Source organism: Myxine glutinosa, chromosome 12 (assembly GCF_964187855.1).
Source record: "Myxine glutinosa chromosome 12, kmMyxGlut1.1, whole genome shotgun sequence".
In the NCBI taxonomy this organism is placed as follows: domain Eukaryota; kingdom Metazoa; phylum Chordata; class Myxini; order Myxiniformes; family Myxinidae; genus Myxine; species Myxine glutinosa.
This window is the reverse complement of record NC_136272.1, coordinates 22,054,576-22,079,627: the sequence shown is the minus strand read 5'-3', so window position 1 is coordinate 22,079,627 and position 25,052 is coordinate 22,054,576. Positions and strand designations below refer to the sequence as shown.

The window sequence follows — 25,052 nt, the reverse complement described above, 5'->3', positions numbered from 1 at the left end:
TGCGACGGGGAAAAAAATTTCTAGTACACATAAATGTATATGTATATATGTGTTGTGGCCAAAAATATTGGCACCCTTGCACTTTTTTCACAAAACTCACAATTTTCTCGAAAAATACATTTAAATTGACAAAAGTATTTGGTTTCCACAATTCTTTATTTCACTGTTAATAGGACAGAACCTTTGTTTTTGATTTAGAACTTAATATATCCTTTTAAATCAGAAAATAAAAAGAAATGGCATTGACAAAAGTATTGACATTCCAGACTTAATATTTGGTACCAAAGCCTTTGGACAAAATAACTGCAGTCAAGCACTTCCATTCGCCATGAATGCGCTTCCCCCACCTCTCCACTGGCAGTTTGTCCCACTCTTGTGCAAACTGCTCCATTTCTCCAAGATTTGAAGGGTGCCTGCTCCCAACTGCTGTTTTCAGATCTCCCCACAGGTGTTCAATGGGATTTAGATCCGGGCTTTGACTTGGCCATTCCAGAACCCTCCATTTCTTTCTTTTCAGCCATTCCTTGGTGGATTGACTGGTATGTTTAGGGTCATTGTCATGTTGCAAGGTCCACCTTTGGTTGAGCTTCAACTTCTCCGACAGATGGCCTCACATTATCCTCAAGCACCCTCTGGTACAATGAAGAATTCATCGTGGATTCTATGATGGTGAGCTGCCTAGGCCCTGATGCAGCAAAGCTGCCCCAAACCAGAATATTTCCACCACCATGCTTTGCAGTTGGTATCAGGTTCTTGTGGTCAAATGCTGTCTTTCGTTTTCACCAAACATGTCTTCTGGTACTGTGGCCAAGTAGCTCGACCTTTGACTCATCTGTCCAGAGCACATTGTTCCAGAAGTGCTGGTCTTTGCCTCGGTGTTCATTGGCAAACTTTAGTCTTGCCCTGATGTTCTTTCTGGACAGCAAAGGTTTCCTCCTGGCACACCTCCCATGTCGATCAAATTTGTGCAGCCTCTTTCTAATGGTAGACTCGTGCACTTTGACATCAACAGTGGGAAGAGCTACCTGTAGGTCCCGTGATGACATTCTGGGGTTCTTAGAGACTTCTTTCAGCATCTTGCAGTCTGCTCTCGGGCTGAACTTGCTGGGGCGGCCTGGCTTGAACAATTTGGCAGTTGTTTGGAATCTCCTCCACTTGTAGATGACCTTCCAGACAGTCGAATGATTGATTTCAAATTGTTTGGAGATCTTTTTAAATCCCTTCCCAGACTCGTAGGCATCTATAACCTTCTTTCTGAAGGCCTCAGAGAGCTCTTTTGATCTAGGCATGGTGATGCCGCACACTTCAACAACAAAGAGCAAACCAAACTAAATGTCTGAGGTTTAAATAAGACAGTTTCCTCCAAGATCCTCTCTCACGATGTTCTCATCATTTGCACCTGAGCTGGTGCACCTGATTCTAATTTTCGGTATTTGAAGTAGTGATAAATGTAGGGGTGTACTTACTTTTTCCACATGCGAAATTTGCATTTATGTTTATTTAAATTATACAATGGACTACAAAATGTAAATGTTTCATGATATTTGTTATATTATATCACCTTTATCTATCAATATTGTTGAAATGAAGATCAAATAGCTGTATGTTGAAATATGTTGAAAAAGTCAAAACTTTACATGGGTGTACTTACTTTTTCACGTGACTGTGTATATATATATATATATATATATAGATATATATATATATTTAGTCTTGCCCGACTAAACTTTCGGTGTTTTAAAAGAAGTTAAATATATATATACATACATACACACTGTATACTGCTGTATATGTATATGTACACACACACACACACACACACACATATATATATACATGTATATATATATATATATATATATATATAGACATAATAAATATAAGCTTTATATATTTGATGACATGCTTCGTGAAAGAGCTTTATATTCAAGAGCACGAGGTTACATTGATATGCAAGTCAAGAGAAAAACTGAAAATATTGGACGTTCATAATTAACTTATCAAACAATGACCAAACTACAATGACACTCTTCGCATCACGACGTCGACCGATGTTCCTCCGCCCACATTATTACATCATTATAATGCTTGTACCAAGTTTGCTTTAAATCCATACAGCTGTGCTCCAGTTATCACATTTTTACCTGACATGACCTCTGACCTTTGACCTCTTGTCTCCAAATTCTAATCAGTTAACATTTACATTATTTTCCATATCTGTACCAAGTTTGAATTAGATCACTTCAAGCGTTCGTGAGTTATAGACTTATTGCAGATTTGACTTTTGACCTCGTGACCCCAAAATCTAATCAGCTCATCTTTACCTGATTATACATACCTGCACCAACTTTGACTAAGATCCCTTCATCCGTTCTCAAGTTATCACGGTAACAAATACCTATCACGGACGGACGGACAGACGGAAAACCTGAAAACATGAGGCGTCGTCAACGGAGGCATAAAAAAATGGTAAGTCATGTGACCTAAAGTGCCATATAATGAAATCTTCAATGTTTAACATGTGCTATCATTACTATGATTACTTAGAAATCAACAAATTGGTAGTTGCTAAAATTACTTCGTAATTAGCAATATTAAAAACATATCAATACTTAAGGACACCATACATAATATATAGACATAGGAATCACTTGTCATTGCTTCTTTTGTAATGTATAAAGTCCGGTCTCCTTCAACTGAAAAGCCCATTGTGGTTGCATTCTGTTAGCAGCTATAACTCAAGTAAATTTATATATATATATATATATATATATATGTATATATATATATATATATATATATATATATATATATATATATATATATATATATATATATATATATATATATATATTCAGTCACGTGGAAAAGTAAGTACACCCCATTTAAAGTTTTGACTTTTTCAACATATTTCAACATACAGCTATTTGATCTTCATTTCAACAATATTGATAGATAAGGGTGATATAATATAACAAATATCATGAAACATTTACATTTTGTAGTTCATTGTATAATTTAAATAAACATAAATGCAAATTTTGCATGTGGAAAAAGTAAGTACACCCTTACATTTATCACTACTTCAAATGCCTAAAATTAGAATCAGGTGCACCAGCTCAGGTGCAAATGATTAGAACATTGTTAGAGAGGATCTTGGAGGAACCTGTCTTATTTAAACCTCAGACATTTAGTTTGGTTTGCTCTTTGTTGTTGAAGTGTGCGGCGTCACCATGCCTAGATCAAAAGAGCTCTCTGCGGCCTTCAGAAAGAAGGTTATAGATGCCTACGAGTCTGGGAAGGCATTTAAAAAGATCTCCAAACAATTTGAAATCAATCATTCGACTGTCCGGAAGATCATCTACAAGTGGAGAAGATTCCAAACAACTGCCAACTTGTTCAGGCCAGGCCGCCCCAGCAAGTTCGGCCCGAGAGCAGACCGCAAGATGCTGAAAGAAGTCTCTAAGAACCTCAGAATGTCATCACGGGACCTACAGGTAGCTCTTGCCACTGTTGATGTCAAAGTGCACGAGTCTACCATGAGAAAGGCTGCACAAATGTGATCTACATGGGAGGTGTGCCAGGAGGAAACCTTTGCTGTCCAGAAAGAACATCAGGGCAAGACTAAAGTTTGCCAATGAACACCGAGGCAAAGACCAGCACTTCTGGAACAATGTGCTCTGGACAGATGAGTCAAAGGTTGAGCTATTTGGCCACAGTATCAGAAGACATGTTTGGCGAAAACCAAAGACAGCATTTGACCACAAGAACCTGATACCAACTGCAAAGCATGGTGGTGGAAATATTATGGTTTGGGGCAGCTTTGCTGCATCAGGGCCTGGGCAGCTCACCATCATAGAATCCACTATGAATTCTTCATTGTACCAGAGGGTGCTTGAGGATAATGTGAGGCCATCTGTCGGAAAGTTGAAGCTCAACCGAAAGTGGACCTTGCGACATGGCAATGACCCTAAACATACCAGTAAATCCACCAAGGAATGGCTGAAAAGAAAGAAATGGAGGGTTCTGGAATGGCCAAGTCAAAGCCTGGATCTAAATCCCATCGAGATGTTGTGGAGGGATTTGAAACGAGCTGTGCATGCAAGAAACCCCTCAAACATCGCACAGCTGAAAGAATTCTGCATGGAGGAGTGGGCAAAAATTTCTCCCAGTCGATGTCAGAGACTGGTAGGCAGTTATAAGAAACGCCTACTTGAGGTTGTTTCTGCCGAAGGGGGCAATGACACCTATTAGAGCCAAGGGTGTACTTACTTTTTCCACATGCGAAATTTGCATTTATGTTTAGTCTAGTAGGAAGACTAGGTCCCCCTGCACCCCCCGGAGATATACTTCTAATCAGTGTTTCTAGATTGGAAAAAATGTGTAGAAAATGACTAGCTATGGCCCCAAGCTGAAAAAATGTCCCACATACCATTTTTATGCAAATTACTGCTGCCATTATCAAAAAAACGATTTTTGACATATCTCAGCCAATATTGCAGATAATTGAAAAATGAAGGTGTCTAGACCCATGTTTTGAAGGGCATAGATCATGATAGAACTATTCATAACATGATTACATGTGTCTATGGTATACTAGTATGCATATTAATGCTGTAATTACAAAATAATCAGTTTTACAAATGATAAGGATACGTTAATACTGCAGATAACTTAACATGGTACATAAGGGGTCTAAACCCAGGTATTTTCAAGGTTAAATGTCAACAAGATGCTCCTGAGTCTTGCATAGGGGCGGGACATTGGCAGTAACATTGGTACCACTCAACTTTTCTTCCCACCATTGACTTTGTATTGCGAGAGATTTTCACTTGCTTATTTAAAGGTTTCTCACCCAGCCCACGTAAAATCTACCAACTCCTGCTGTTAACTCCCAAACATATTTTTTTATGTTATCCAATCACAGTGCAGAAATGACAGACTAGAGATCCAAATTAGTGCTGCTATAGCTGCCATTTTACATTTCCATCCATGTAACATGCGCGCTCGCGCGCTCGTATCAATTGGTAATGTCGCGCGCTCGTATCAATTGGTAACGTTGATGTTATTGAATACCTCAGTTGAAAGTTCAGTCTTCCATTCCATCTGTGTGTTGTTCTTGGTATTCATCCTCCAATCTAGCCAGGTAAGATGCTAACTATAATGTTACTCACACTCTTGACTTCAGTTTCTGCATGAAATCATAAACAGGCAGAATAACAGCTGAGCCAGCTAGCACCATGTTAGCTAACGTTAAAGCTAGCCTCATCTATGTACAGTATGTTCCTAATGTCGGTGTAACTTAAACTTTTGTTAATGCCAAACATGAGACATATCTGTTGACTTCTGTATATGAATTGAACCAGAAAGAGGCACGACAGCTGAGCTAGCTACAGTAACTTAGCACAATGTTTCATTGGCCTAGATAGCTAACGTTAGTGTGGAAGAATTTAGATGTTTTAGCTATTAGCACTTTTGATGCCACTAAACATGGTTTAGTCAGCTAAAAAGTACCCTAGTGTAGAACATGACTCAGAACCTCTGTTACCTCACTGAAAACTCAGAGCCTCCTTTCACAGGCACTTTTAACATCATTCGTGATTTCTTATTTGTCATTTAACAGTGATGGTAGACATCGACAGCAAGCATGCCCAAAAGAAAACGGAGTGTAGAACCTGCAGCCCAAAGCTCTCCTCCTACATGCATCCTTCATGTACCATCCATGTCTGATCATGGGGATTTCACGCCCCTCCGTAAAATTAAAGGATCTGCTTCAGAAAAACTGCAACTGCTTCAAAAGATCCGGGATAGACGTCTCAACCAACCGCATGACTCCCCATGTCGTATGCAATCAGTATGTGATCAGATCCCGGCAACTCTTCCTGATGACCTAGAAAGAGTAGGATATCACAGCAAGTGTTATAAGCACTTTGTCCGCCACTTTCATCGTCTGGGAGATGATACAGAACCAGGGCCATCAACCTCATCATGGCATCACTCTCCTCGTAAACCAGGAGGTTCTGCTGAACCCATCTTCCCGCCAGAGTGTATATTTTGTGAGAAAGTTGAGACCAAAGATGCTCATCGCAATACTGAGAGGCCTACAACCTTCCCATCCTTTAAAAACAAAGAAAATGCATGGGAGCAAATCGAAACACGGGCTGAGAAAATGGGTCTCTATCGACTCCATCGAAAGGTGAAAAACAAAGACCTCTTTGCATGTGAGGCCAAACACCATCCGTCATGTTTTAAAGCTTTCCGCACAGCATTCTACAACTATGAGCGTGCGATTCACAGAGCCGAAGCACCAAAGGAGCAGGCTTGCATGTCAGCCGCCCATGAAAAGGCATTCAACTCAGTACTGGAACACATTCAAACCCAGGTCATCCAGCAGAATAAAGTTCTACAGCTTTCTTCCTTGCGCTTGCTCTATGTCGAGGAACTGAAACTGAATGGATATGAGAACTCAAATTATCGGTCAGAGAAACTACTGAAACGCCTACAGAATGACCCAATCAAGGAGCATATCCACTTCACGAAGGTTGATCATGACAAATGTGATGTCATTTCTTTCTGGCTTGTGCACAGCTCAAACATAACAGTTTCCAATGCTCTCGCACGAGCATTCACACTCGGAAGCACAAACAAGAACCAAAATGTTGCCCTCCAACTTCGCCAGGGTATTCTACAGGCTTTCAGAGAGTGTAAAGACCAACCATGGCCACCAACAGCTGAAGACATGGAGCTCAATCCTGAAGACATCCTACCTCCAGACCTTGTCCGCTTTCTCAGCGTGCTAATGACTGGCAAGGAGGGCATCGAGACAGAAAAGGTGAAGCGTCTGGTCTTCTCCATTGGACAAGATCTGTGCCGTGCAGTGTCAGATGGAAAATGGAAGTTACCAAAGCACATTCTCCTCTGTGTGACTGTAAGGCACCTGTTCCGAAGCAAACAGCTCACCACAATACTACACAGGCTTGGACACTCTGAGAGCTACGATTTCGCCTTGGAGTTGGAAACTGCTCTCGCCAAGGTCCTGGATGAAGTCTCAACTTATCGTACACCACAAATTGTGACAGGAGAGGGCAACCTTGTATTCCACTGTGAGTGGGACAACTTGAATAAAACCACTACCAGTGTGCACGGCAGCAACATTGTAAACAGTGCTGGAGGAATCATGGTGCAGGAGGTCAAGCCCGGGTTCGAGAGCAGCAAGGACCGAATGCTACCTACCATCAATAGGTCACAACAGCGTAGCCTGAAGGTCGACACACCAAAAACTCTCCCACCCTTGCACTTTACTCGCGTTGGCCCGAAGTTCCCTGAAGGCTCATCATTCACACCGCCAGCAGAGAATGACACAGTCTATGCCACTACGATGCAAGAGTACTACATCTGGCTCTTCATCAGATACATCGGAAGCTGTGGCCTGCAGCCTGTGCCTGGGCTAGGGGGTTTCACCTCTGCAACTGGTTCTCCCCCACCCAGCTACCAGGCTGGAGAGAACAGAGATGGCTGTGCTGATCGTGGAGGGGAAGGCCCACCAACTTGCCTCAACGAATGGCAAGGTAAAATTGAAAGCCCTTCGTGAATGGCGATTCAATTTGTAATTTTTCCTGAAAAAAAGGTGATTACCTGTGATGTTTGTCTAGATCTGAAACTGGCAGTGACTGGTGATTGAAATGCGGTGCCTTTTTGTGTTTCAGGTCGAGGTACGTGAACTCCCCACGATCTACAGCAACCAGGAAGAGACTGATACCAGGGTGGTTCTGTACCTCCATCATGCTGCTACCATCGGATACAAGAACGCTGTAGTCAGAACACCGGACACAGACATCCTCCTGATCCTGCTCCACCATGCCCACAACATCAAGCTGACGGTGTACCTGGATACAGGGTCAGGGAAGCATCGCCAACTTGTCAACGTCTCTGAGCTGGCAGAATCCCTGGGAGAGGACTACTGTGCCACTCTCCTGGGGTACTATGTGTTCAGCGGAGAAGACTGCACCAGTGCCTTCAAAGGGAAGGGAAAAGTCGGGCCCTTGAAAAAGCTGGAGAAGAATCCCAGGTTTCACAGGGCATTCGGTGAACTGGGTGACAACTGGGATGCCAACCCTGAGGTGGAGAGGCAGTTAGAAAAATTCACCTGTGTGATGTACGGCCAGAGTCGCGAGTCATCAGTGGACATTGTCCGTGCCAAGCTGCTACGAAAAATGGTGGGAGAGGACAAGACCCTCACATCCAAGTCCAAGGTTGATCTGGCTCGCCTTCCTCCATGCCAGTCTGCCCTGAAGCCGCACATCCAGCGTGTGAACCACCGCGTAGCATTGTACAAAAGAGCCGATCAACCTATCATCGAAAAGCCAAAACCTTATGAGGAGCAAGGATGGATAAGGACTGATGAAGGACTGTTGAAACCAATGTGGTCCAGTGGTCCCATCCTACCAACCTCACTGGTGGATCTTCTGAACACAGGAGAGCACGAAGAGGAGGAGGAAGAGGAAGGAGAAGAAGAGTTTGACTCTGACGATTTCGATGAAAATGATGATGACTGACTCAGTGTAGAATCACTAATGCTAATGATGTTTATCTAAAACAAGCAAGAGAAGAGTGGTCACATTGAGTGCTAGGACTATTTTGACAGTTGTAATATTTAGAAAAATAAAACTTTGTGTTAACGTCTGTGTAGACGGACCTTAATATGAGTCTATTATTTCGTAAAACTGTGATTATTTTGTAAATAAAGCACTAATTAGCATACTAGTATACCATAGACACATGTAATCATGTTATGAATAGTTCTATCATGATCTATGCCCTTCAAAACATGGGTCTAGACACCTTCATTTTTCAATTATCTGCAATATTGGCTGAGATATGTCAAAAATCGTTTTTTTGATAATGGCAGCAGTAATTTGCATAAAAATGGTATGTGGGACATTTTTTCAGCTTGGGGCCATAGCTAGTCATTTTCTACACATTTTTTCCAATCTAGAAACACTGATTAGAAGTATATCTCCGGGGGGTGCAGGGGGACCTAGTCTTCCTACTAGACTAAAAAGGGTTTTTTAAAGTGTCAAAAAGTCGGTTTGTGTTCTCCAGTGTTCACGTGTCTAATTAAATTTAAATTTTTACTTTTTTTTAAAGGTTGAAAAAGAAAAATTCTGAAATTCACCACCGTTGTTGCAGCGTCTTTTACACCACCTTATTTAACACGTTACATTCGTTCTTCGTACCTGAATTTTGTTTTAAAGGAGGTCGAAAAAGAAAAATTCTGAAATTCACCACCGTTGTTGCAGCGTCTTTTACACCACCTTATTTAACACGTTACATTCGTTCTTCGTACCTGAATTTTGTTTTAAAGGAGGTCGAAAAAGAAAAATTCAGAAATTCACCACCGTTGTTGCAGCGTCTTTTACACCACCTTATTTAACACGTTACATTCGTTCTTCGTACCTGTTGTTTGTGTCTTAAAATGCTAAGTTTCCTGTTTGGAATGATTTTCAATTTTGTTTGACTACCAGATAGATAGACAGAGTAAAAAAAAATATATCTTCCTCCTCCCTGCGCATGTGCGATCGGGTCGATTTCAGATCCAAAGCACTGCTAAAACCTGCAGGTTAATTTTCCGATTCGTGTTCGAAATGTAACATTCAATATTTAAATGAAGTTGTTTCTTGATCAATAACTAACTTTTATAGACAGACAGACAGACAGACAATATATGAGCTTTATCATGTTACATCCTAAAGATTATTTTGTGCTCGTACTTTTCATTTCAGGTTACGCAAAGTACAGCATGTTGTGTGAAAAGCCTCAACATGTCTCAAACGTTAAAAGGAAGAAGAAAGCAACACTGCGATGATGGGGAAAGCCGATAAGGAATCATAAAAGACTGTTTTCATGACAGTCTGGTGTTGGATGGTTTCTAGGTGGCAAAACCCGAATTTTGCTGAACTTTAGACTTTTGTCCTGTTCGCACCATGTCTATCAGACCTAAACACTCATACTCGAAATGAAAATCAACACAGGTCATTAAGTTGACAGAATTTAAAGTTCTTCTCAATCTCATAAAGCTACGAAACAACTTGTTGTAGTTTCATAACTTATTTGAAGTGGATGCTGCTGTATATAACATGTTGCAACATAACAACTCGTGCTGTGATCTCTCTTCCATCATTGAGAACACTGTGGTTTAAACTTGTTGGGGCACCTACCATTGTATCACCCAAAGTCTTGGTGCTGTTGAACCTTGCAAAAGATCAGATCATGAATCGTGCTATGTCAGATCCTGGTGTTGGCTTAACGGTTAAAGTGGCCTCTGTTTTATATGTTTTGTTTTTGTTTTTTTGTACACAAGATCGAAGCTCATGTAAGAGCTAACATTAATCACAAAAAGACAAACTGACACATAAAACATAAGATAAAGGGAGTGGGAGACAAGATGGGGAGAGAGAGGGAAGCACACAAGCACAATATTAGAGAGCAGGGACATCGGGAGATCTGTGGGAGGGAGAGGGCTTGGGGGGAGGAGGCATGGGAAAGGGGTGGGGGTGGGCGAGGTTAAAAAAACAAACACATGGACACTGCTCGGACTTCCAGGAAAGAAGTCGGTATTTGTCTTGAGTTGTCTTGAGTTTGAGCCCCTATTTACCCGTTGAATTAACACCAGGTTGATCGACTCAGCCCGTCATCCTTCCGAGGTCGGCAAAATGAGCTCCAGCAAGCTGGTAAGGGGGCACTGCATCAGCTGCGCCCCCGGAAAACGATGCAGTCGGAAGCCACAGGTTGCATACAAATAAATAATGAATAGTCCATACAGAGCATCAGTGCTGCCCAAGCTTTCTGTGGCGGGGGTTACAATCCTGGACGGGTCGCCACTCCAACGCAAGAAGTCGGGCTAGGATTTGGAATTTGTTCAGGTTGTCGGTGATGGCTCGCCTACTTTCGCGAACGATCACCGTGGGAACACCAACTAATGCCGGAAGATGAGGCGCCCAGTTTGGCGTCCATCCGAGGGACGTCACACCCATTGATGAATCAATCTGCCTGTGAAAGACCAGGATGACAGTTTATAGCTGAGTGGGGATTCGAAACCAGGCTAGACAGCTTAGAGGTGAGTGTGTATACATTGAGGCCATCCTGCCAGCCATAACCTTTCGAGCAAGTTCCTTCTGCCCAAGACTGGGCCCTCCCTAAAAGGTTTCCTGGGATGCATCCTACACCTGGAGACAGGGAGTGATGGGATAGTTCAAAGGTAGAATACTCACCTTCAATCTATCTCCTGTGTGTTCCATTTTTTGACCTGACTGTAAACTATTGCACTCGTTTTTTTTTTCAGATAGGGCGTTCCATCAAGGAGTGCACCATCCATCGGATGGGACATCAAGCCAAGGTGCCATCTGTCAACATGTGCTCTTGTACATCAAAGATCCCACGGTGTCTTTAGCAAGAGTATGCTATTGTGTACTGGCATTTGGCCAATTTCCAAAATCCTACCCTATCCAGCAGTAGGGCCCATGCCGGTCACGTCCTGGTAGTGGCCCTCATGCTATTCCAGCACATCAAATGATCGGCAATCTCCTGGGATACAATTATCGTTCATTGGAGTATTTGGACTAATTCGCCAAAATTGCCCAGTCTCTTGCTCTCCCCCCCTCCCTCTCTCTCTCTCTCTCTCTCTCTCTCTTTGTCTCTCTCTGTCTCTGGCTGTCTGTCTGTCTGTCTCTCTCTCTCTCGCTGGCTGGCTGTCTGTCTCTCTCTCTCGCTGGCTGTCTGTCTCTCTCTCTGTGGCTGTCTGTCAGTCAGTCTGCCTCTCTCTCTGGCTGGCTGTCTCTCTCTCTCTGGCTGTCTGTCTCTCTCTGGCTGGCTGTCTGTCTCTCTCTCTGGCTGGCTGTCTGTCTGTCTCTCTCTCTGGCTGGCTGTCTATCTCTCTCACTCTAGCTGTCTGTCTGTCTCTCTCTCTCAGGCTGTCTGTCTCTCTCTCTCTGTCTGTCTGTCTGTCTGTCTCTCCCTCTCCCTCTCTCTCGTTCCACACAAACACACTGCAATACAATCTGTTCATCACATCTTATGTCGAGAGGATGAACAGTCATAAGTGATTGAATTCTGGCTAAAATGGTGTGGCTTCTATCCAAGAGATGCAAAGATGGAGTTCTGGGTAAAACAGACGTAGGTCTGGGTAAAATTATGTACATATTACAACGGATTTAAAAAAAAATGGAGTTCTGCATAAAAAGGTGCGCATGCAGGTGACTTAAAAACCTCCATTCAGCAGAAAGGATTTTTGAAATGCATTTCCACGTCCCCACTTCCCGGCTAGAGGTCAACCTCAGCCAAGACCTGGGGAAGAGCGCACCCATGGACCGCTCTCACGCTCGCCAAGCATCGATCACGTGGCAGTGTTTGCGGTTTATCACGAGCTTCCTTTTTCCGCTTTTATCTCCTCTCGAAACTGCCACGTTGATGGCGCGTCCATTCTCTCACCGAACCGGCCACACTCACCTCCAGCCAATCGTAACTAAGCCGTGTCTCCTTGCAAGATAACAAAGAAGCTTTGAGCGCCTTGAAAATGGTCGCCCTTCCGACGGGTCCAGTTTCGCCTCTGCGGACCATTATGTAAAGTGTGTTCGTATGGAAAAGGACGATAAGCAATAATCAAATGTTTGAGTTCTCTGCTGAAGAATGCCTAACATTAAATAATAACTTTCTCACCGTAGTTTAAAGATGGCGTTAAGAGCAATTTCTATCAACGAGCAATTCGCTTTCCGAAAATGGCGACCTCGGCACATGGTTCTTCAATTTCATCCATCGGTTGACAAAACCGTTTCGGATGGCGTCGGCAGCCATATCAAGGAAAACATGATTTATTTGGATCAGGAAGTGATAAAATGAAGTGCGTAGAGCAGTTACAAAGTGCCCCAAGAAACGTTCGATACCTTCAACCGCTTGAGGCAACATATCATATGTCCATTTACATCTTCATGTTTGTCTGCACCACCATTCCATGATCCTGTACCAACCATTCATACATTATTCCAGCATGTACTTTGGCCACAGTGCATCGTTGACCGCTTTATGCAGCCCCTTCGGATTGCACCTTCGCCCACCTGCACCGTACACCCCCGTTCTAGTTGTTGGATATTAATATTGTGGGTTGGCATTTTGTTGTTGCTCTCCAAAAGGGGTGCGCGGAGTCCTGCGTGGCAGAGGGGTCGTGGCTGACCCTGATGTGACGGGCACAGCGACGTGCACGTTTCTTCCTCCACAACAGCGATTTCAAAATAAACACGTGGTCGACCTTTATACAATAACTGCCATTCGGAGCTGATGGAAAACACATTGAGTTTCCACTGCGAAGGGCGAAGCATGGTCAGAATCTGCTCAGTGATCGTGGTCAGAGACGGGTGGGAGTAAGGCATGTTCTAATGTGCAAGGGATTGGAGGAAGAAGAGGGGACGTGGCATGGCCATGGAGGTACTAGTGGATGGAGATTCGTGTGTAAGGGAAAGTGGAAGTTGGAGAGGTTCTTGAGGGGTTGTGGCTGCACCAGACGTTATGGAGGTAGGTTGGAGGAAGGAGACTATTTCATCACGGTATGAGGCACTGAGGTTCAGGGAAGGGGTGTATTATGCCTGCTCAGAGCTTTGTTGATAATATTTGTGGCCATGACGGTGTAAACAATCTCGCTATCCTGAACATCAGAATTTGCTATATCGCCCGAGCGATCGGCTTTGCATTCCAGAGAGCACATACAGGCAGTGATACCCGCCCTCCGACCTGTGTTGCTGAGTCCAAAGCACTTACCCTGGATGCCACTGTCACGGATTATCATCCACGCCCCGATAAATACAATCCCCCGGAGCTTCCGTGCACCGACCACGCAGCGCCTGAGAGCCATTAAATGGACCAAGCACGACACCATTCGGCGAACAGGAACTCGACAAATGACTCATTATATGACTCCACACTGGCTTCGTCCTTTTACAATATGGCCACAACCCAACGTAGTCGGCCATTGCACGTCAGCTCTTTCGCATACTTCCATACACGATTATTGTGCTTAGTTAAACGGTCCACAAAAGAACACCTTAATATACGAGTATATACACCTATGTCATGAAGGAAGAACAGATTGATTGGCTAAATGTTGGCCAATCCCCCTCACTAGGGGGAGTGGGGTCAAATTAAATTCATGAGAGGGCTTCTTAAAAAAAACGCATCAAAACAACTGGAGATGATCGTACTTCTGCGAGAACACACAAGAAAGGAGCCGGTAAAATTCAGTTCTACCCCCTTATACCAGAGTTGATGGATTTAAGATACATGTATGTAGACCCCAATGATAAAAAGCAGAGGGAAAATCCTCCGGAAAAAAATAATAATATATGTACACCACCCTTTTTGCCTTTTACAGTTTGCGCCACTTAAATATGTCATGTTCAACTGCTCTCTCTCATGTTAATGAAGTTTAGGTTTTATACTTGAGACTGACCTCAGTCCATGCAAAAGGCTCAAGGATTTTTCTCATGCTAACCTTTGTTATTTGGTCGGTCAGATTCTAGAGGGGGCAAAATAATACCTAATGGGGTGGGGGGGGGGGGGCAGGCAATTCCCTCCCAAATGCCACGGTCTGGCCAAGTGTACAAAAAAAAGCATGTGTTTTGAACTATTCCTTCATATATAGGAGCATGTACAACACCTTTATATAATAAATATACATACATACATACATACATATATACATATATATATATAGTATTTATTTATACATACAGCATATAAAAATGTAAAGGGGACAATGAAAAAGCTGCTGAATCGAGTAACTACATAGTAAATGGATATAGATGTCATGTCATGTCTTATGATGAAAGGTTCTGTAAAATGGACGTGCTGGACTGGTTTTTGAAATACTTTTTATGATAAGAATGATAAATCCTTTTGACAAAAAGAAACCGAACACACCAAAGAAAGAGGAGCTTGTTTTTCAAAAATAAACAAACAGTTTTTATCTCTCCACCAACACGTAAATAATCATGTTCGCAGAAATATTAAGAAACATGAGAAGCGATCATCAAGTCGGTGATCTGACATTAAAAGGTAAAAGTGCTGATGTACTGAAAAAGAAAACTGTTTTAAAAATAAAATAAACTTACAAAACATGCTTTTCTACATTTTGCCAATTATTTAAAAACCAAATTCTAAACTATGTCGTAATAATTACTTTACAACAATTTTAACCTTTTATCGGAACACCCACTTATTGTATTTACTTATATTTACTACTATTAGAGGAAGACTTGTAAACTACTGTGTCATGTAAATAAGTGCAGGATTGCTGACGTAAAAATGTGGTGACATATACTTTATAATTTCTAAGTTTTTTTTTTTTTTAATCCATATTTCTTGGATCTTATGGCTTTTCTTTTACCTTTTTCTATAAGTATTATCTTTTGGTATCCTGTAAAACATTTAATGATATTTTATATACAATATATATATATATATATATATATATATATATATATATATATATATATATATACGTATATATATATATATATATATATATATATATATATATATATATATATATATATATATATATATATATATATATACAATATATATATATATATATATATATATATATATATATATATATATATATATAACATGGAAATGAAACATTAATCATGTTTTTACTTTTTATTTCCAAAAGAGAACCAAAAATATTTTCATGAGGCCATAATCCATTATAATGAAATGCATGAGTTTATGAACTTGGAAAATATAATCGAAGAGGAATGGTGGAAATATTTCCTGATGTGCATTGTCATTACTTGTCGGGTTACAATGATCGTTTTGAGGTGTGTGTGCACTCGCCTCTGAGCTGTTACGCGTGGGTTTGAATCTTGACCCAGCTGGTGTTTTGTATGCAGAGTGATCCATCAACGTGTATGCCATCCAGTCCATCGGAAGGAAGGTAAGATGTTAAAAATCCCACAGTGTCTTTCACAAAGCCGAAGTGAGGTGTTGCCAGAATCCTGAACAAATTGCATCTTCCTTTCGAAGTCACCTTCAGTTGAACGTCTGGCCTGGCCAGCCAGTTCGTGAAAGACTTGGGCTGAAAACGTTCATCCCCACAAGATGGGAATAATTTGGTCCATCATGGTAGTATAGTTGTAGTAGTTGTAAAATCATATAATTACCTTCAAAATCAAAGCAAAATACCGAAAATTTATTTCATATTTTTCTGACTTTAAGGCAGAACGGAGATCAAGAAACTGCAATGGTACGTTTTACACATTTATAAAAATTAATCCAGACAGCTGCAATATTTGTGTTTCACAACTTAATACGACGAGTGAAAGGGACTTTAGTGCAGTTTGTATACTACGTGTACGAGAGGTGGTCAGTAAGTCCGTGGCCTGGCGTTACCAACAGTCCACGACTGGGATTAAAGAAACGATTTTTCAGCATTTTATTATTTTCATAAAATTATAACTTCACATCCAGCATAACCTTATTTCTCCACCTCGACGCTAAACCAGGGACTTAATGATAAACCCTTGTATGACTCAGACCATACAGGTATGGAAATGGGGGACAAAGGAGGAACGAAGCCATATGGTGAAAAAACATCCATAAAACGAGTGAGAAATCCTACAAATGGTTTATGATTTTCATTGAAACACATATTTTTTGTTTCCCTTGAAAACGGACACGATTTTTTTTTATCGTTAGAAAAAGTTCACATTATATAATATAAACAGCATACACTTTACATCTCTTTACATATTCTGCATAATTCCTGAATCATCAAATTGTGGTTTTTGAAACAATAGTTTGCATCATATTTTTTATAAGTGCATGACAGGGACACGGTGCATGATTATGTTCATCAAGCATCTCTATGCAATGTCTTCTTGTCTGTCTCAGTCTATCCGTGCGATCTTCTCCCAATGTGCGCAACGCATAACCGTGAGTGAAAAAAAAGTCATAAAAAGTTATAAAAGTCCTCTTTCTTCCTGGTGGGTCCATTTCACACAGGGCCTTACGAGCATCAGCTGCAGAAATCTTTCCCACCGTTGCTTTGTAGATCATAGGCCGCCTGCATGAGGACCCTGGCAGGACAGTTTTGCCAAGGACCGGTCGAACAAGCACCATAAGCAAACCCTGGCCATTCTGGGGATGTACTGCCTGTCGGGAGCAGAACATACCAAGGGTGGGAAACTTCATGCAAGCGGTGAAAGCTTTACTGAGCTTTCAGCCTGACCTCATTAGGGATTATACCTTATGACGTACAAATATTCGAAGGGATTCGTCATGGCTTTTATTCGACCTACAGCGTAAGGGTCTATTTTAAGTTGATGAGGACACTGTGGATATGCTGTGGGATGTCGCGGCTCCGCGAAGTAACTTGCTTCTGGGATTACCTTCTCTCGTGTCTTCCACTGTAAAGGGTAACAGCGACAGTGGGAGTCATTACATCACTGCGATCGCCATTACGTCACACATCAATTTGTTTTTTTTAACTTAAATCCACATTACGCAATATACATATACACACTACACTTGAAAAAAATTGGGATGTACTGTAACCATATTTGGCCTTTGCTGGACCATACTACAGACTTGGCATTTAATATGGAATTTTTTTTTTTTCTTGACTTGGGTTTACTTTCTTAACTCAGTATATCAATCTGGTGAGTTTCTTTTACACTTTGGTGATTTATTTGTTAAAAGAACCATGTCACTGATTGTCTGTCGCAGCAAGAAGTCAACAACAGGATTATATCACAGGTGGCGTGGCAAAATGTACAGACAGGTGCATTTGATGATTGGCTTCACAGTTGGGTATACAAGGGTTGTTGCGTTCTGTATTAGTGGACAACAACTGCTGCACGTCTCCAAAAGTTATTGCCGCTTCCTCTGGAGATGGTCCGTCCACTCGACAATGCTGTTTGTCATGGAGTGGTGGCTTTACAAAATTACGGCATGAAACAGCGTGCTATTGCTCGGCAGTATGGCATCACTCAAGGTCAGGTGTCAAAGATCCTGAAACGAAATGCTCAGAGGGGTGCCCCTACTCCAATACCGAGGCCAGGACGTCCCCGCAGAACCACAAGGAGGGATGATCGCCAGCTGCACCGGTTAGTCCGCAATGGCCGCACCAAGTCAGCTAATCGGCTTAGGGCTGAGTGGCAGCAACTGACAAATGTGCCTGTATCCAGAAGGCTAGTCAACCAATGACTGGTTCAAGCAGGCTATCGTGCCAGGCATCCTCTGAGAAAGCCACGCCTGACCAGACAACACAGTCAGTGCCGATTGCAGTGAGCCAGAGAGCACCGTCAATGGCAGCCAGGACACTGGAATCACGTGATCTTCAGTGACGAGTCTACATTTCTGGTCTATCGTCAAGACGGCCGCGTCCGAGTGCGCAGACAAGTGCATGAAGCCTACAACAAAGATTGTATAGTGCCAAGAGTCAAAGCTGGAGGTGGTGGGGTGACCGTTTGGGCTGCTTTTCATGCAGGGGGTAAAACTGACCTGGTTGTTCTGAATGGAAACATGAACCAGTTCAAGTACAGGGCCATTCTGGAAGAAACATTGCTTCCATTTGCTCGTGCAGCCTTTCGAGGAAACTTTGTCTTCCAAGATGACAATGCACGGCCTCATCGTGCTCGCATGATCCAACACTTTCTTGCTGACCATGGTGTAGAGCATATGGAGTGGCCTGCCATGTCCCCGGATATGAATCCGATAGAGAACTTGTGGGCAGAATTAACGTGTCAAATCGACCACTTGGACCAGCAGCCGACCTCTGTGCGTGAATTGCAGCAGGCTATTGTCACTGCATGGCAAACGATTCCTGTCCAAACCTTGGCAAATCTCATGAACAGCATGCCTCAACGTGTACGTGCTCTCCTGAATGCTCGTGGGGGTTACATGAAGTACTGAACTGTAATTTTATTGTCCGTAATCCCTGTCGTAATTTAACTTTTGTTTAAAAATTTTTTGGCTAATGTGCAAAATAGAGATACTTCTGGAAAACGTACAAGTTTAACACAGTACTGTCCATTAATTGAGTTTGATATCAGTTTACATCACTTTCAAGGATCAATTTATTTGTTACGAAATGTCAAATGTGGTTTTTGTTTTTTAAAGGTCACATTAACAAAATCTAGAATAATTTCAACATAATTCCAATGAACTTTTGGTTCTAAGACATCTTGAAAAGTAAGTTCACCCCCACAACAAAAATATTCCATATTAAATGCCAAGTCTGTATAAAGATTTTGTACTATACAACATCAAGTAATAAATTTTAACGTCTTCGTTATACCTTCCTTTTGGGGGTTGGGGGGAGGGGGAGGGGGAGGGGTGGCTTGAGGAAGTTAGTGAACCTCAAACAAAATGTCACCTGAGGCTAAGTCTGGTCTTTCTTAGTTGTTGCAATTTGTTAAAGTATGAGTTTAGTTTGATTTGCTGGTTGGCTGTGCCGTTTATACTGAAATGTATATGCTGGTACTGTATAACATGAGGGCGTGTTGAAAAGTAACACCAAAATGCCTCCCATTCTTTTTCTCCATACCAGGTAATGAAATTCGCATGAAACACGAACACAGGTACCAACATCAATCTTTATTCGACCATGGTGCAAATTTATTTTTCAACATAATCACCACTGCGGTCCACACATTTCTACCAACGTAATGTTCAGGTAGTTTTGTGATGTCACAATATAACTGTGCGTCCTGCTGATTTATCCAGCACTTCACAGCAGTCCTGACATCATCGTCGGAAGAAAAATGTTCTCCATGAAGGTGTTAAGTTTTTTGGAAAACGTGAAAATCTGATGGAGCCGTCAGGGCTGCTGATTCTTTGTGGGGGTACTGCAGTAACCGTCCCTTACTCTCAGGGTCGTAATGTTGCATCCAGCTCTCATCTCCAGTTATCTCATCTCCAGTCAGTCATCCTAACTCTCATCTCCAGTCAGTCATCCCACCTCTCATCTCCAGTCATCTCACCTCCAGTCAGCTCATCTCCAGTCAGTCATCCTAACTCTCATCTCCAATCATCTAATCTCCAGTCAGTCATCCTAACTCTCATCTCCAGTCAGTCATCCCACCTCTCATCTCCAGTCAGTCATCCCACCTCTCATCTCCAGTCATCTCATCTTCAGTCAGTCATCCTAACTCTCATCTCCAGTCAGTCATCCCACCTCTCATCTCCAGTCATCTCACCTCCAGTCAGCTCATCTCCAGTCAGTCATCCTAACTCTCATCTCCAATCATCTCATCTCCAGTCAGTCATCCTAACTCTCATCTCCAGTTATCTCATCTCCAGTCAGTCATCCTAACTCTCATCTCCAATCATCTCATCTCCAGTCAGTCATCCTAACTCTCATCTCCAGTCAGTCATCCCACCTCTCATCTTCAGTCAGTCATCCTAACTCTCATCTCCAGTGAGTCATCCCACCTCTCATCTCCAGTCATCTCACCTCCAGTCAGCTCATCTCCAGTCAGTCATCCTAACTCTCATCTCCAATCATCTCATCTCCAGTCAGTCATCCTAACTCTCATCTCCAGTTATCTCATCTCCAGGCAGACATCCCACCTCTCATCTCCAGTCATCTCATCTCCAGTCAGTCATCCTAACTCTCATCTCCAGTCAGTCATCCCACCTCTCATCTCCAGTCATCTCACCTCCAGTCAGTCATCCAAACTCTCATCACCAGGGCTTCACTCTTCACAGCACATTCAAAGTCGTAGTGCCCTCTGCCATCTTGAATGACATAGCACTAAGAGATTTCATGTCAGGGTCACCAAATCTTGCACCCAGTAGTGGGCAGAAGTAATGTGCGGACGGCGCTTTGTTTCATTCATACATCTTTACATGTTTTGGAAAAAACAATAGGAGTCATTACTTTTCAACATGCCCTTGTATTTCTGCTGTTGTAACTCAAATGTGTGCCCCATCATTGCAAATGCCCCACACATTTTAAAAGTGAATTTCAATAAGCATGTGTTGCGTGCCACAGAAACACGATATGCCTCATGGAACATGATCAGCCACAGGGTTAATTGGCAACACAGTGAGGAAATGGTAATTCAAATGAATATTCTGACGTGTGTGCATCACCAAATGGGTGAATAAATACGTATATATATCTATATATCTATATATCTATATATCTATATATATATATATATATATATATATAGTTACGGTTCTGAGAGTGTACATATTGATCATTAAAGGTTAAAGGTTTGCCCCCATAGTTAGTCCACAAGCAACACGTAGGCCACCTTAGAACATTAGTTATGTCATAGTATGTGTGAGGATAAGGCCCTTTGCATTAGTGATACCTGTGTTGTGTAAAATAAATAAGCTTAGGCCCCCGTTCATTTTGCGGCCACCCTCCAAATCGACCTCGTTGGGCAGCATCCATCCCGTGCCCTGATTCGGCTAATCCACCTTGTTTGCCAGCAGCGTTCGCTGCTCTTGGGTTCTCGCTCAAACTAGTCGGGTGGCCACGAGGTGGGCCTGAAAAGGGGGAGGAGCGCGAGGAAGAGGTGTGGCCGCATCAAGCAGCACGTCAGAAGGCGGTGACGGTGAGGCCAATGACCAACCAGGGCTCGGTGGGCATGGCTTAAGAGGGCGTGGTAAGGGCGCAACCAGCCAGTGCTGGAAGGTTCGCTGCAAAGGCTACATAAGCGCGTGCACAAAGCCCTTGAAAGGACTGACCTGGAGGACAGAAGCCAAGCATTGGTATTAACATGACTTGTGAGGAAAGCGCATTGTGAAGAGGACTCGTTGGAAGGTTGGCTTTGAAAGGACTGACGGAACTGCACTCGTTGTAAAAGGACTGAAGCCAAGCGTTGGTATTGAGAGGATTTACGGAGGGAGCTTGTGCTGAAAAGGACTCGCGGGAGAGGGCTTTGTGAAAACTGCAAGGGATCGCGCTCTGTGAGATGACTCCTGCGGGAGAGGCGCTTTGCAGTGAACTGTAGTGGGAGCGAATATAAAGCCCGGTTCATTTATTACGTACGCGGCTGAGCTGCGAAGTAACCGCCAGCCAGCCTACCTTTCGCCCCGCATTTAATCTCGTAATTGTCCGCTCCGCGTCAACGACCCGCGGGGAGCTTCTGCCGCCATGACCATCTGCTTCGCGGTACGAGTCGGGGACCGGAGTGAACTGCCTGGACGCCATCATCCCTGGACCATCGCCCTGACAATCTACATCCCCATGTGAGTGTGTCTGAGTGTGAAACAGGCCCGTGTCCTGGGATAAGTTAAGACTGTATAAGCTTCACTGTGTGTTCTTTTCTACTTCCTGTACAAATTGTAAATAAACCAGTCTGTTCTTCCTGTCTTTCCTGATTTGACCGTATCAGTGTTTTCCTCCATTGGGTAAGCGTGGCACGATTCGGAACCGCTCAGATCGGGTTTTTTTTTTTGGTTTTTTTTGTTTGTTTTTTTTGTATACAAGATCGAGGCTCGTGAAAGAGCGAACATTAATCACACAGAAAGACAAACCGACACATAAAACATATAACATAGGGAGCGGTAGACAAGATGGGGAGAGAGGGGGAAGGACACAAACACAACATTTGAGAGCAGGGACCGAGAGACATGGAGACATCGAGAGATCTGAGAGAGGGCGAGGGCTTTGGGGGGGGGGGGGGCGTGGGAAGGGGGCAGTGCGAGAGGTATAAAACATATGGACACTGCCAGGACTTCCAGGAAAGAAGTTGGAATTTCAAACAAGGTGGATCTGGGGTGAATTAGCGGGGGTAGAAAAGATCAAGGTTTTGGATGGGGGAAGATAAGAGATGGTGGTGAACAGCTGTTTTAAAGACCTGGAGGGAGGAGTGGGATTGAAGGGAGTGAGGGAGTTTGTTCCAGAGGCGGGAGAAAAGAGGAATGAAAGAGTGAAGGTGAGCGGAGAGCCGAGATTTCGGCAGTTTAACCATCAGAGGGTTGCTGGCAGATCTTGTGCGACCTGTAGGAATATTTGGGGGACAGAGCACAGAGAGAGCTGGGGGTGCAAGGCCGGAGAGGAGTCGGTAGAAGACAGAAAGACCACCTACCTGCCTGCGGTGAGTGAGTGAAAGGCCCTCAGAGATAGCTTCATCACGGGAGATTCCAATAATTCTGAAAGCTTTGGTTTCAACAGCGTGAAGCCGAGCTAGGTGTGAGGCAGGAGCACCGGCCCATAGGGGAGAACAGTATTCCATTGAGCTGCGGATGAAAGCCTTGTATGTGGTGAGGAGCTCAGGTGTGCCGAGGAAGGACTTCGCACGACGGAGGATGCCCAGTCGGCGACTGGCTTTGGAGGCCAGCTTGGAAATGTGGTTTTCCCAAGAAAGATCATGGCAGATAGTGAGACCCAAAATCTTGAGCGACAGAACTTCTTGGAGAGGATTGTTTAGAAAGTAGATGGGAGGGTTTAGTTCTTGGGATGGGAGGGTTTAGTTCTTGTTAACGGCTCGGATCACGGCTCGCTATCGCTCGGCGTTTCCACTTATAACCGTGATTCGGGCGGGGTGATTTCCTTGCTTCCTGCGAGGCGTTGGTAATTAGGTAATAGGAATTCGGCCTACCACCCTATTCAACGCCATCCGGAAGGAACGTCATAGCCCCGGATCGCGTCGGCTAGTAAAAGACAAGGGGACTAACGCCCCCTTGGTAAGGGGGTTTGGGGAGGAGCACGTAACAGTATATGTATGTATGTATGTATGTATGTATGTATGTATATATATATATACATATATATGTATGTATATGTATGCATGTACGTATATATATATATGTATATATATATATGTATGTATATATATATGTATGTATATATATGTATGTATATATATGTATATGTATGTATATATGTATATATATATATATATATATATATATATATATATATATATATATATATAATCGTTAGATTAAATAAGACGCGGACGTAGCTTCAGGACGTCGATCTTTAATTGTCGACAAGCTTTCGACCAACAAAGGTCTTCTTCTGAGTCAGCCCCAAGTTCAACGGAAGCCTTCCGTTGAACTTTGGGCTGACTCAGAAGAAGACCTTTGTTGGTCGAAAGCTTGTCGACAATTAAAGATCGACGTCCTGAAGCTATTCCGCGTCTTATTTAATCTAACGATTATTTATTCAATGCAAATGAGACGCCCTGCTCGTACTGTGGAGTTTCTACTATTTCTTACAGTTATATATATATATATATATATATATATATATATATATATATATATATATATATATATATACACATACTGTGTATATATATATATATATATATATATATATATATATATATATATATATATATATATATATATATACACATATATATATATATAGATATACACATATATATATATATATATGTATATATATATATATACACATATATATATATACATATATGTATATATATATATATATATATATATATATATATATATATATATATATATATATATATATATATTGTTGCGAATATGGAATTTGGCCTCCATATCCGCTTGTAAATATTCCCCTATTTTCTCCAATACTCCCCAACTTTCCCCAATCCCCCATTCCCTAGTCCCATTGCATGTAAACAACAATCAGTAGAGCCGACCTTCCCCTTATTCCCCCATTAAATGTCGTGCCCAGGTCCACCGCACCACACGTAGACAACTTTCGGACATCTTCCTAGTTATTCTTAATCTATGTCAGTTAAGGCCTCGTTTCCATTAATTATGACTCTTCGTTGCACCAGAATGTGATTATATGGCATCAGTAGTGAGTTTAGGACCTTTCCCATACCTCCTCCCATCTTCTTCCCCAAACAACAACAATAACAACAACTACAACAACAATTACAACTACAACTACGACTACAACAACAGAGGGGCGGGGAGTGTGCGTCCTCACACCGGCTCGGTTACCCGCCATGACCATGCGCTCCACGGCGTTACCCCGAAGGGGCTGGCTGTCAGCTCCTCGTCAGGGGCGGAGCCAGTAACCCCCCCACGCA

General features: G+C 42.5%; 2 protein-coding genes across 4 annotated transcripts in view; one reads left to right on the top strand and one right to left on the bottom strand.

Moving 5' to 3' along the window:
- Window positions 1–7,490: 7,490 nt before the first annotated feature.
- Window positions 7,491–8,700, top strand: LOC144888417 (uncharacterized). The gene is made up of 2 exons (XM_078766331.1): window positions 7,491–7,568; window positions 7,707–8,700. Exons 1-2 carry the CDS (start codon window positions 7,512–7,514, stop codon window positions 8,553–8,555), a joined length of 906 nt encoding a protein of 301 aa, XP_078622457.1. The 5' UTR covers window positions 7,491–7,511; the 3' UTR covers window positions 8,556–8,700.
- A 7,759-nt stretch (window positions 8,701–16,459) lies between these two features.
- LOC137438125 (paired box protein Pax-1-like) overlaps window positions 16,460–25,052 on the bottom strand; it is a 56,712-nt gene continuing 48,119 nt past the window's right edge. For 2 of the 3 annotated variants that reach the window (XM_068133088.2, XM_068133090.2), the window contains exons 5-6: window positions 17,439–17,456; window positions 16,460–17,202 (exon numbers count right to left, since the gene is read on the bottom strand). In XM_068133088.2, coding sequence (XP_067989189.1) covers window positions 17,066–17,202; window positions 17,439–17,456 — 155 coding nt within the window. In that variant the 3' untranslated portion in view covers window positions 16,460–17,065. Of the gene's footprint in view, window positions 17,203–17,348; window positions 17,457–25,052 lie in introns of all 3 variants that reach the window. The other variant, XM_068133089.1, reaches the window with a different exon arrangement.